The following is a 13,378-nucleotide window of genomic DNA, read 5'->3' on the forward strand; positions in this document are numbered from 1 at the left end:
TATGAACATGCTACTGATGTATTTCATATATAGTTTTAGATTTTTTTTTGCATATTTGTACCAGTGTTTAGATAGTACTGTAGAAAAAATAAACAGAGTTACCAACTGAATGGCAGTACTTTTTCAGGACACCCACCACCCCTGCCCCTGCCGTCTCTCTCATCACAAGTCACTCCCGTGCAACAACGGTTAAGGCTCTGCCGCCGGTGTCTCCCTCCCCTCCCTGCCGGCTCTGCCCTGTTTCACTCCGCTCCGCCCCCCACACTGCTCAAACTGCCTTCGACTTCGCATCTTCTCTTCTCGAGGAGGCGCATGGCATGAAGCCAGCACGTCTCGCCCGCCGAGGATGAGAGGCTGGGCCACCGCCAGCAGAGGACGACGACCCCCGCCACCGACCGCACCGCGAGGAGGAGGAGAGAGATGGGAAACTGCGGAGCGAAGGAGGAGAATGCCGTCGTCGCCGCGCATGCACAAGGTTGTTCTTTACTTTCCCTTTCCGGGGTTGGGTTGGGGATTTCTTGCCGATGCTCGCTTTGGAGCCGATGGTTGCTGGGATCTCGGAGTTGGACGCTTTGAATTACATCCAACTCTGGAATTTGGTGCTGGAATCGCCCAAGGAACAATCTTTGCTTCGGTTCTGATGGCGTCCGGTTTATTAGGATCTCCAGCTTGGTGATTTTGGTGGCGAATTCAGTTTTTCTTGTAGGCTATGTTCTGAATCGGCAATGCGAAAGGAGGGTTTTGATCAAATTCTAAATTTTAGGCCTAACATTTTTCTACATTTTTTTCCTGTTAATCTAATGGAGGATTTAGGTCTAGAACATGTGTTTGGTCAAATTCAATCCTTTTTAGTTGAGTCTCCGTCTCCAGAAGCCCCATTTTGATTTCCCTTCTCTGATATTCCTACTTTGATGATCTGTGGTTCCTTGCCTCGCTGCATTTGCTGGCAAAGTTGCCATTCTTCCCTGCTTCCTTATCTTCTTGGTTCTTGCATCATAAATCCCCGCTTTATTGTGCTCATTGGGAAAATTTACAGCCACTTGCTCCAATGGGGGCTTCAATTTCTGTGCTCCCTCCTCACTGTGTTGTGTAGTGTTGACTTCAGTATTGCAGAAAAGACAACCATGATCCTGCACGTTGAATAAACATAATCTCCTCTACCAGCAACTGGCATTTTAAAAGCAAATTGCAACTGTGCAGTAGATCTGGTCTACTGGTCCTGTTTACTCCTTACTGTAACTAATTTGCCCATGTGTATACTTTTTTCTTCTCACTCCCAGAAATGTAGTCGAAGCTAGTATTTAATGGGTGCCCCATATTTTACTCCTTCTCATCTTACTTTTATAATTTACGGTGTTCTTTAATATAGAAAGCTCATGCTTCAGCTGGAAAATAACTGTTTTTCTTCCAACCATGCCTGTCAAATAAAAAAATGCTGATAATCCGATATATTACTGATTTTCCGACTAATCACTTAGACTCAGCTCTATACTACATAAGTGAGCTCAGATTTTTCTCGATTTTTCCTGCTTAAATGTTTATATAAAACTGAGTATCAGAAAATTCTCAAAAGTGACTACTTGTTCAGAGCGAGGATTCAATCTATTATGCCCTTACTTTTTTAGTGTGATAATTTCTTTTAACTTTTTCGGACTGATGCATAACCGGCAATAGTAACATAAACTTATTTTTCTTTCTTGCTGTTCCCGCTATGTTTTCAGTTCAGCAGCTCCACTTGTTAGAACACTCCGCCAAGAATGCTCTTCCAGATAAGAAAACCACCCGCGCATCATCAGATGTAAGTGATCCACCAACACCTAGGAAAATCGACGATGCCAAGAACATTTCCATATACAACAACGTGATTTCCTTCACGTTGTTTGAGCTTGAAACAATCACAAAGAGCTTTCGTGCCGACTATGTTCTTGGCGAAGGAGGCTTTGGGACTGTTTACAAGGGTTACATAGATGAGAATGTCAGGGTTGGTCTGAAATCACTGCCTGTTGCCGTCAAGGTTCTCAATAAAGATGGACATCAAGGGCACAGAGAATGGCTTGTGAGTAACCAAGTTATCCTTATTTTTCATGATTGGTAGTGTTTATTATGTACATGGGAATGCGGGGAATTAATAATTATTACAAGAACTTTGATACATCATAGTTATGCATGTTATTCTGTGCTATCTGGAGATGCTATGTATGGCAGCACATAAGACAACTTATTGTTGACTCCCTGCACAATTTATTTTCTTAATATCATGCAAATAAAGCATGTTTGGTCAGGATAATTCTCTATAAGCCACAATAAGAAAGGCAACAACTTCTTTGGGTGTATGCATTTTAGAGAGAGGGCGTGGAAGTTCATAAGCTGAGGAAACTATTTGTATCGAGTGTACATGACTGGTATAAGCTTAGTCCTGCAGTCATGCTTTTAGTTACTAAAATCATGCATTCATTGTTGTGGTCGGGTTCAAAAAAATATTAGTGCTATGCTGAGCACAAGTAAAAGCACCAACCAAAGGGGCTGACATTCGTATGTCACTCTGAACAACAATAATAAGGTTACTGAATTATTTTATAGACTGTGTTTGATGGTTTTATGCATACCTTTACCCTGTTAAATCATCACTTGTTTGGTATTTTTCTTTTGCTAAAGAGTTCTCAATATGTTTACTCATTTTTTATATCTTGGTCAGACTGAGGTTAATTTCCTGGGGCAGCTAAGACATCCAAACCTAGTAAAGTTGATTGGATATTGCTGTGAAGATGACCACAGATTGCTTGTCTACGAGTTCATGTTTCGAGGAAGTCTGGAAAACCACTTGTTTCGAAGTAATACTTCTGCTACTCTTCGCACCTCGCATGTTATCATAACAGTTTCTGTGGCGCCATATGTTTACACATTTTCGCTCGATCCCTTCTCTCTAATGGCATTTAAATCATCCTTATGATGGCCACAATTTGGACAATAAAGTACATTGTTTCCCTGTCAGTGTTACTGGTGTGATGTAACTTTGCATCATGTAGCACACTAGGCATATTTTCTTAGCTCCTGTGGCTTTATAAAGGAAAGATAACCTTGAGCGCCTTGTAAAGTCCAGAACACAAACTCAGCTGAGCTGGGGCTGGGTGTACCCTCACATGCATAGCCAACTGAGTGATTCCCAGTTTTCTGTATCTTCCCTGATCTTGAATAGCTCAATAAGTTTCACTTGGCAGATAAAATCCGGTTCTAGCTTGTTGGAAACAGATGTTGGTAGAGTCAGTTCAGGCATTTGAACTTGATCATCAGCCTTTTTGTCAGAGCTTATCCAGTAAACAAGTGATTTCCACATCTAACTGCCAGTATTGCACTTCTGCAGCTGAATTGGTCTGTTCATTGTGTATTGTTGAAAAAATTATTTACGAGATTTATCCAGTAAACAAGTGATTTCCACATCTAACTGACAGTATTGCACTTCTGCAGCTGAATTGGTCTGTGCATTGTGTATTATTGAAAATTTTATTTACGAGCTTTATCCAAATTGCCACAGTTACCTACTTGTATATTCAGTGTGGTTATTATACTATACATATATGCTGGGTTAGACTTGTATGTGATAACTTGTATATTCAGTTTTTTTTTACTCTGTCTGTTATTTACTACTGTTTACTCCTCAGAGCCAGCTACTCCGTTGCCCTGGGCTACTAGGATGTCTATTGCCCTGGGAGCTGCCAAAGGGTTGGCTTGTCTCCACAATGCTGAGAGGCCTGTTATCTACAGGGATTTCAAGACCTCAAATATTCTGCTGGACTCTGTTGAGTGCTCATTACTTGCCCATTCCTTTTCTTGTCTTCTCAGTTTTGTGCATATCCATCAGAAATGCATACTGGCAGTTTTGTGCGTGTAATGACATTATCTCTTATTTACATTGACACAGGATTACGCTGCTAAACTGTCAGACTTTGGCCTGGCAAAAGCTGGCCCAGAAGGTGATGAGACCCATGTATCAACACGGGTGATGGGAACATATGGTTATGCTGCCCCTGAATATGTCATGACCGGTATTATCCTCATTTCCCAAATGTTTCTTCGGTAACAATTTCTCTTAGAGATGCCAGTGTGCTGTGTGGATGAGCTTCGTACTGTCATATTGCCCAGTCACAAAAGCAACTGGATGATCTGAGATCAGACATGAATACACCGTGTGCTATTTTTATTCAGTACAGAATATAATATTTTTTTGAAACGAGAGAAAATATTATTCTGTACTGAATAAAAACAGCGCACGATGTATTTGTGAGTGATCTCAGATCATGTAGTACAGAATAATATTTTGCCTTGTGGCCAAATGGTATTCTAGGTGATACACATTTAGGGGAGCATGTATGCAATATTGTCTGTGTTTGCGCATTGTCCTCATGCATACATATACCTTGTGGGCAGGTCACTTGACTGCTAGAAGTGACGTCTACAGCTTTGGCGTGGTCCTTCTTGAGCTCCTGACAGGGCGAAAGTCCATCGACAAGTCCCGGCCCAGCAGGGAGCACAGCTTGGTTGACTGGGTTCGCCCCAAGTTGAGCGACAAGAGGCGGCTTCTACAAATTATCGACCCAAAACTGGAGGGGCAGTATTCAGTTAGAGCTGCTCACAAGGCCTGCAGCCTTGCATACTACTGCCTGAGCCAGAACCCCAAGGCCAGGCCCCTCATGAGCGACGTCGTCGAGACGCTTGAACCACTGCAGGAAGGCGGTGGAAGCGATGGAGCTGTTGTTCATGTGGGTGGCCTCCCTGACTACAGAATTCGCCGCAGGCTGACAGGAAACAGCATGCACTGCAGGGCCATTCCCAACCCCAAGTGCTCCCCAGCCGTCCCGGCGTGCAGGGTTAGGTGAATAAGAACCTCTGCAGTTCCAGTGTTCACCCGCTGCTGCAGTAGGTCCAGTTGTACATTGCGAGCTCTCGATGTGTAAATTTGATCCGCACACCGCTGCTGCTTTTTGTTTCTGCTGCTTAGAAGGCCCCTCCAATTTTCGCGGTGGTCTTAAGGTATCTTTGATGGAGTGAGCCCTGCTGAAACCGGCGGGGTTTAATCCCTGGAGATGGAATGCTGGACCAAGAGGTGTTTGTCAATGGTATGGAATGGAATTATGTAAGTTATGTCACATGCTGTAGTTTCTTTAAAGTTGGGATTGTTTCACATGGTTCTCATATGATAAGCCCCTACAGAGAATTAGAGAAGTACTTGGTAACTTTCGCTTCTAATAATGCTATGTTGCATGGTTTCTGATTGCTGCCATTAGAGCATGATATGTCTGACCATGGCTCTCAAATTAGTACCACTGCTGAATAGGATGGCCATAGTTCCGAACACCATAGTCTCCACGTACACCTGTCACCTTGATCTTCCCAGCGACAAGCTCCGGATGCAACATGCCTTTATCGTTTCTTGCGTCCTTACGTGCCTCCTAGATGTGCCAACATGTAACCACAAGGACCATTGCCTGAACATCAGAGCCTCGGCCAAGAAAATCGAACAGCCGTAGCTTCATGTTCTTCAGTGATTTCCTGGCGAGGCATGGGTACGCTTCCTTCACAGATTTCCATACGGATCGAGCAAAAGGACACATCGGGAACATACCAGCGAAGGATGGTTTTTATTTTTTCGAAACTAAAGCAAAGCTTTTGCCTCCATTTTTTTAAAAAGATACATTTATCCTTTGCTGGTATATGTCTATGCTATAGCTGAAAACCTGTAGGTAAGCAACCGTGAACGCCAAAGCACAGTGTTCATTTTGTTTGGTGCATGGATAGCCCACAGTTTCTTTCATTACTTGGCTTGAGATAACCATCTTTTGTCAGCAGATATCTCCCACTGCTACTAACCTCTTGTGAATAGCCACTTCGGAACACACGAATTTCACATGAAACATCCTCCCTGCAGCAGGAACAAACTCAAGTTTATTTGCTCACTCAGTCTATATATACAAGCCCACCAACTTACCCTTACAGAGTGCGAAATTGATGCGGTCGTGCGCGCCCTTATCTTCAGATAGAATGCTTCGTTTAAGCGAGGCGCGAAACTTCGCTTTCTCATCGATGCCATGGGACATGTCTTAACGTAGATTTCCATGAACCTGACATGATGAGGCACGAACTAGAGAATCGTGGAATTCGTGCGAAAAGATGTCCTGATCTTTCACGGTGCTCAAACAAATAGCAAGAACTCGACGCGTTGTAAGAGCAGCAGTATACGTAGTCGTAGTAAATCGGATCTTCGAATCAAGCAAATTGCAAGAATGCTGAAGAACAAAACTCGAGCACAAAATCGATAAGATCAATCCCTACACATAGCAGTCACAAATTATCAGCAACAAAAACACAGATGTTTTGGCGTACCCGACATGGCACTTTTTTCTGTATATATTTCTCAATCTCAAAATAACTCCCCCTTTACATGACTGGTGTTCCTGACCTTTTATATGGTGCGCGCAGGCAACATAACTTGAACGAAAATCTAGGACTCCCTATTTGATACGTATCCAACCTACCAAAAATAAAACGTGGCTCCTCCTATAAAATGAGAACAAGTGAAAGCTTCTAAGAACGACTCACGTAATTAAACTCGCTTTTGGCATGACCAAATAGAAAAGAAAACAATCCACATGATTGGAACATGCCTTGGTTTATGCAATCTAAACATGCATCGTACCAATCATGATCCATTTACATAGCGGCGTTCTAAATGCAGACAGAATTTTAGCTACCAGGCACAATCTCAACAGGAACTGAACCAGCAAAAATAACCAAATATTCCTGCTCCTCTATTTACCTCCAATATTCTTTTCTTATCATTCTCTAAAGTATTTGGCTGCACAGTACTGTAAACCATGGAACTGTTATGAATTTTTAGAGGCACGGTAGCCATAGAACCAATGGTCTTATCATCCTCTCCCCTTGAAACGAAACCATCCTCGGTTTTGAGGGATTCCTTACAACCTTTTTCTGCAGTAAAACCTGAGCATCCACTTTGATTGCACTGTCAAACCTTGGCTGCAAAACAGGACGCTTTCCGCAATCCCAGAATGTGTATGCATTGGCACGGCCTTCGTGGGTAGCACTACGGTCGTACTGCCACGGTCTCCCCAACAATATCTGGCATACGTCCATTGGTATGACATCGCAGATCACCATGTCAGTATAATCACCAACAGAAAAATTGACACGCACCTTATGTGTGACCTTGAGCTTCTCGGTATGGTACATCCACTCGACACGGTGGGGTTGTAGGTGTTTCCATACATGTAAATTTAAAGTTTCAACCAATCCCTTGCTGACCGCATTGGTGTAGCTTCCACCATTGATAATCATCTTGCAATTGACGTTGTTGATCTTGCACTCGGACTGAAAAATATTCCAACGTTGCCCTTATCTTCAATTTTATCTTTGTGCACACGTTGAACCATCAAAGACATATGAAGCAGCAGCTTCAAAACCATCCATGCTCACCTCTTCATTATCCTCGGACTTGTCACTAGCAGTGTTCACAACTTTTTGTTCATCACTAGCTGAAACGTAGCCGTCTTGTGTAAGCAAACTCTCTTTGCATTAGGACAATCGCGCTTCATATGTCCCCTAACTCCACACGTGAAACATTGTATTTTGGCACTAGACTTGCCACTAGAAGCACCACTAGACACTCCTAATCTGGGTAGAGAAACATTAGAACGATCCAATGTCTCCATCTTGGAACTAGTCCTAATATCATTACTTTTACGCTGTGAGCGACGCCAACTGTTTGAAGTGGTACTCCGTCACTTGATTTGTTGCTCTGCACGCTGAGCTTGGTGCACAAGATCTTCTATGTCGTAGTAGACCGCCATCTCAACTCGATATTGCACCTCGAGATTCAGCCCATTAAAGAAACGTGCCATTGTCGCTTCTGGCACCTCGACAGTCTCTGTACGAATCATTAGTAATTCCATCTCTTTATAATATTTATCAACGCTTAAATTACCTTGACAAAGGCGCTGCAACTTGATGTACATATTTATTTTATAGTGCTCAGGAACAAATCGTCGTCTCATAAAATCCTTTCCTCCCTTGCCAACTCGTCGGACGATGTCGCGAGCGACAAATTTGGTTCCACCATAGCAAAGTGTAACCAGTGAACTCCATGGCCGCAAGTTGCATCTTCTTCTCCTCATTTTACTGATGAACATCGAAAATTTGGTCGACGCGCATCTCCCAGTCCAAGTAATCTTCAGAGAATGGCGGAATTGATATCTTCACACGCCCGATGCCGTCGTCAACAGGAACTTGTGCAGCCTGACCGAAACGATCTCGGTCGTTCGCTCCACCATGGGCGAGGGCTTCAACTCGAGGATCGTGGTGTCGTGGTCGTGGCGCGTACCCTGCAGCGATATCAGCATTGGCGACATGGTCATCAACTCGTGGTGCTGGTTGCACCGACAGAGGACGATCGCCTACTCAGCTATCACGCGGAGGTGGCACAGCCGGTGGTGGTTCTCACGCCGCTGGCAATGGCGCCTACAGGTTCTCAAAAATAGTCTACAGAGCCCCGATCTGAGCACCTAGGTCATCGAATCTTTTGTCCATCTTCTCCTTTAGGTTGCTGTGGCACCCTAAAACAAAATTGCATGTGAGGTCAAATCCCCCACGTACGTTCTCAGCCAGATCTTCAGCATACACAGGTAGCGGTTCTTCATCCAGAACAGATGCTTCGGTCTCGGCCTTGACGGATCCAGACATCTTGATCAAAACAGTACCGTAGGCACGAACTAAAGAATCGTGGAATTCGTGTGAAAAGGTGCCCCGATCTTTCACGGTACTCAAAGAAATAGCAAGAACTCGACGCGTTGTAAGAGCATCAGTATACGTAGTCGTAGTAAATCAGGTCTTCGGATCAAGCAAATTGCAAGAAGGGTGAAGAACAAAACTCGAGCACGAGATCCATAAGATCAATCCTTACACATAGCAGCGACAATCCTTCAAGGATCATCAACAAAAACACAGATGTTTTGGCGTACCCGACATGGCACTTTTTTCTGTATATATTTCTCAATCTCAAAATAACTCCCCCCTTTACATGACCGGTGTTCTTTACCTTTTATATGGTGTGCGCAGGCAACCTAACTTGAACGAAAATCAAGGACTCCCCATTTGATACGTATCCAACCTACCAAAAAATAAAACGTGGCTCCTCCTATAAAATGAGAACAAGAGAAAGCTTCTAAGAATGACTCACGTAATTAAACTCGCTTTTGGCATGACCAAATAGAAAAGGAAACAATCCACGTGATTGGAACATGCCTTGGTTTATGCAATCTGAACAGGCATCGTACCAATCATAATCCATTTGCATGGCGGCGTTCTAAATGCAGGTAAAATTTTAGGGGCACGCTGAGCGTCCCCCGGGGGATCGGTTGATCCCCCGGGTCCGTAGCCGTGCGATCTCGTCAACAGTTTACTAACAACCGTTAGATATTTCTGTGCGCTCTATCCCCGACCTCGTCTCTCTCCCCAACCTCAACTTCGCTCCGCATGGACAATTCTGAAGGGAAAATAACTGCAGGGGCTCTGCACATCAAACCAGCCAGCGACCGGCGGAGCTCCGCCGTCAGCCGCGACCTCCACTGAGGGAGGCGAAGCTCGCAGCACTAGTCCCCTTGCATCTACAGGGCCGCTGCTTGCTCCAGCACGCAACCAATCTGCAGCGACGACGGCGTCGACTTGAAGCAGCGCTGGCGGCGGTTCCCGAAAGTTCAGCGGCGCCGGCGACAGATTGTAGCAGCACCGCTGGACTTCGTAGCAGAGTCAAAGGCCGTTCATATCAGCAGCGGCGGGGGCCTTTCGTAGCAGCGACGGTGTGGATGGCTTGCAGCAGCACCGGAAGTCGTGTGTAGCAGCGGCGGTGGAGGTATGTAGCAGCGCCAGCGACGGTTTGTAGCACCGCCGGTGGTGGATGGCTTGCAGCAGCCCTGCGTCCCGTATGTAGCACCGCTGACGGCGGTTTGTAGCAGCGCCGGTGGCCATATGTAGCAGCGCCAGCGGACATTTGTAGCACCGCTGGTGGAAGATGGCTTGCAGCAGCCCGGCGGCAGCCGTTCGTAGCAGCGCCGGCGGCCCATGGCAGCAGACGCGAACTGAGTTTGCAGCAGGTGAAGGGATGGCTTGGAGCAGCAGTCGACGATGGCGAGCGGTGGCGGACGGCTGGTAGATTCCGTGCCCCTGACAGCAGTGCCGCCATGCCTTAGCAGCGGCGCTGTCCTACCGGCAGCAGCGAGACGTTGGGTAGAAAAAGGCAGGGAAAGGAGGCCTTGGGTGAGGGTAGCGCGGCGGTGTGGGAAACGACGGCGTTGCAGCATAGAGAACCGTCGGCGGCGCTGCGCGAGCTCCGTCTCACTTTGTCCTCTCCATGGAAGGGTGCGGGTGAATTTGGGGGAAAACGGAGGAGACGAGATGTACGGGATGGAAAACGAGTGGATAAGAAGGCGTCTCCGCGTCGGTGGTTAGTGGGCCCGTGGGGACGCGTGGCGTTCGTTGGAGGAGGAGGATGCGGTGCCTGAAATCCTCCGGAGGATAGCCAGCCTTTTCCAAAATTTTAGCTACATGCACAATCTCAACAGGAACTGAACCAGCAAAAATATTATGCTCCTCTTTCTGTGTCGCAAAAGCAAATGTATTCCTGCTCCTCTATTTACCTCCAATATTCTTTTCTTATCATTCTGTAAAGTATTTGGCTGCACAGTACTGTAAACCATGGAACTGCTATGACTTTTTAGAGGCACGATAACCATAGAACTAATGGTCTTATCATGATAGAGATGGAGAAAGTCATGGTGGATGCCATCGGAGGTTGGTAATGGCGGAGAGGGTACTGGTTGAGATGAAGACAATGAAACATGTTCTCTCTATTTGTTGGGTGTTTGGCTACTTGCAACAACAGCCTTGGCAAGCAGGGTGCACTGCATTCTTGGTGGTGCTCCTCGAGTATCGAGCCATGATTTTCAAGGTGAAAACTCAAGGTCTGGTCTTCATTGGTTGTACATGGAAATGACCTGGCTAAAGGCTTTGTTTTGGAAACTCGGGCTTTTTCAGAGTGAAAACCTAAGATCATCGATAAGGGCGATGTGGACGCTTGTGCATTGTTTCCTTCTTAAAGGCATTAATTTTGGAGAATTTCGTCTGCGGTATGGGTGTTGTCTTCGGTGGCGATTAGAGTGCTACTGCCACTGGTTCAACACCGCGACATGGTCTTTGTTTTATTTTCTCTCTTTTTTTTCTTGGCGGTGTGCATCCCTGATGTCTTTGGACATCTTGTTGGTGCAAAGGCTGGGTGCAATTAGTATCTTCACGATATTAATATATTTTCTTTATTAAAAAATTACACTGAAAAGTTGTCAATTTGAAACTCCGTTTATACTAGCATTGTTCATAAAAGATGCCACAAATTTATCTAAATTTAGATGTATCTAGACAATCTTTAGTATATAGATATATCTGATTATAGACAAATCTCCGATAGCATTTTATGGACAGAGGGAGCACATGTTTGAGCTCATGTGTGGTTTTAAAAATAACTAATCAAAGAGTGATATGTATATGGTGGGTGGTGACAGTAACATTGCAGAAATGTATTTCTTCTATGCTTGAGGGAAAAGGTTGTATGTTGCCCATAGTGCACCTTGGATGCCTGTAACTTTTATAACTTTGAGAAATATGCACTTGGATTTTATAGACGCTAGATTTGTTTAAAAAGTGCTTGAGTGCAAAGTTGGTATGTTGACCATGGTACACCTTGGGATATAACTTCAATAAATATGCACTTGGATTTTATAGATGCTAGATTTGTCTAAAAAGCTGATGCCTAGCAAGAGAATGCTGCTAAGTCAGTCTTGTTTGAGTTCGATCAAATTTATATAAAAATATATCAATATCTATAATATAAATAAATCTATAAAATCTATAACAAATATGTTTGTCAGAATATATCTGCCAAGATTTTTAAATAATAACTCCATTAAACTTAGAGATGCATGATTGACTTCAGACAAGAGCAGGTTGACTGTGTATATAGGGACTAGCTGCTTAGAGCATGTCTAACAGGCCCCTTAAAACCCGCCCACCCGTAAAATTCCGGCGGGATACGGGGTGAGCGCGGTTCGGGCCGTCTAGCAGGCCCCGTATTCGGGCCGACCCATTTTGGCAGAATACAGGGCCCAGGAAATCCGCACCGCCGCCCCCTACTTAGAGCATGTCTAACAGGCCCCTTAAAACCCGCCCACCCCGTAAAATTCCGGCGGGATACGGGGTGAGCGCGGTTCGGGCCATCTAGTAGGCCCCGTATTCGGGCCGGCCCGTTTCGGTGGAATACAGGGTCCAGGAAATCCGCACCGCCGCCCCCTACTTATACCGGGCGAAGGTGCGAGTGAGGGGTTAACCCCTCACTCGCAACCCTAGCTCCACTGTGCGCCGCCGCCTCCCCGCTTAGCTCCGGCGAGCAATCCAGCAAAGCACGACTCCGCATTTCCCCCACCGTAGGCCATGTCTTCTCGCCGGTCCACTTCCGCGTCGTCCGCGAGCGGATCGAAACGATCCCGCTCGCCGGACAACCTCGAGGACGCGTGGTGGTGCCAATGCAAGCGCTCTGCCGCGGGGAGTCGCCGTGCGGTGTGCCGGTACGCCGGCGCGCTAAACATACCGGCGTCGCTCCGTGAGTTCGCCGCGGGCGAGCGGTGGTACAAAGAAGACCCACCGCTCAAGCCGATGAGCGGCGGCGACTTCGAGAAGTGGCGCACCGAGTGGGAGCGTGACCGCGAGTCGAAGGCGGCGTGGGCGGCGCTCATCGGCAGTACAAGCGGCGGAGGAAGCGGAGGAGATCCACGAGCCGCGCGAGAAGGAAGCGGCGAGGCAGAGGAGGACGCTGCGTTCCTGCAGGCGGTGGCCGCATCCGAGCGGGATGCCGCCGAGAAGGTTCGGGCGGAGGCAGAGGAGGAGGCGGCGGCCATCGCCGCCGTCAGGGAATTCGAGGCGCGGGAGGAGGCTGCCGCCAGGGAGCTGTTCGTGCCATTCGTCATCCTTGACGATTAGCTAGGATCGCAATGTAATCTCGCAATGTATGTATGATCCGTTGAAAGTATAGAGATGGTAAACCTAGAGGGGGGTGAATAGGTTTCTACAAGTTTTAATTCTTTCTTTGCAATATTAGGCTTTGCGGAATATAAAGGTGAGCCTAATGCAAACTAGGTGAAGCAACCTATATGAGGATACAGCTAACTCGAGCACGAAGGCTCTCACAGGTAGTTTAAATCACAAGTAAGGAGTTCGGTATGAGATAACCGATAGCACGCGGAGATGAGGATGTATTCCCGTGTTC

At 46.1% G+C, this 13,378-nt stretch overlaps 1 protein-coding gene across 1 annotated transcript; it reads left to right on the plus strand.

Moving 5' to 3' along the window:
• The first annotated feature begins 318 nt into the window (after positions 1–318).
• Positions 319–5,187, plus strand: LOC124652241 (probable serine/threonine-protein kinase PBL8). Its single transcript, XM_047191262.1, has 6 exons — positions 319–475; positions 1,722–2,056; positions 2,696–2,831; positions 3,660–3,796; positions 3,920–4,043; positions 4,426–5,187. Exons 1-6 carry the CDS (start codon positions 421–423, stop codon positions 4,872–4,874), a joined length of 1,236 nt encoding a protein of 411 aa, XP_047047218.1. The 5' UTR covers positions 319–420; the 3' UTR covers positions 4,875–5,187.
• Positions 5,188–13,378: the final 8,191 nt, after the last annotated feature.

Source organism: Lolium rigidum, chromosome 5, assembly GCF_022539505.1.
Source record: "Lolium rigidum isolate FL_2022 chromosome 5, APGP_CSIRO_Lrig_0.1, whole genome shotgun sequence".
Lineage (NCBI taxonomy): Eukaryota > Viridiplantae > Streptophyta > Magnoliopsida > Poales > Poaceae > Lolium > Lolium rigidum.

What these genes read in the sequence shown, in the direction of transcription:
- LOC124652241 (XM_047191262.1), top strand. Translation starts at nt 421, where the DNA reads ATGGGAAACTGCGGAGCGAAGGAGGAGAATGCCGTCGTCGCCGCGCAT. An exon ending in CAAATATTCTGCTGGACTCT is followed by an intron (nt 3,797 to 3,919) that starts GTTGAGTGCTCA and finishes ACATTGACACAG; the next exon opens with GATTACGCTGCTAAACTGTC. An exon ending in CCCTGAATATGTCATGACCG is followed by an intron (nt 4,044 to 4,425) that starts GTATTATCCTCA and finishes CCTTGTGGGCAG; the next exon opens with GTCACTTGACTGCTAGAAGT.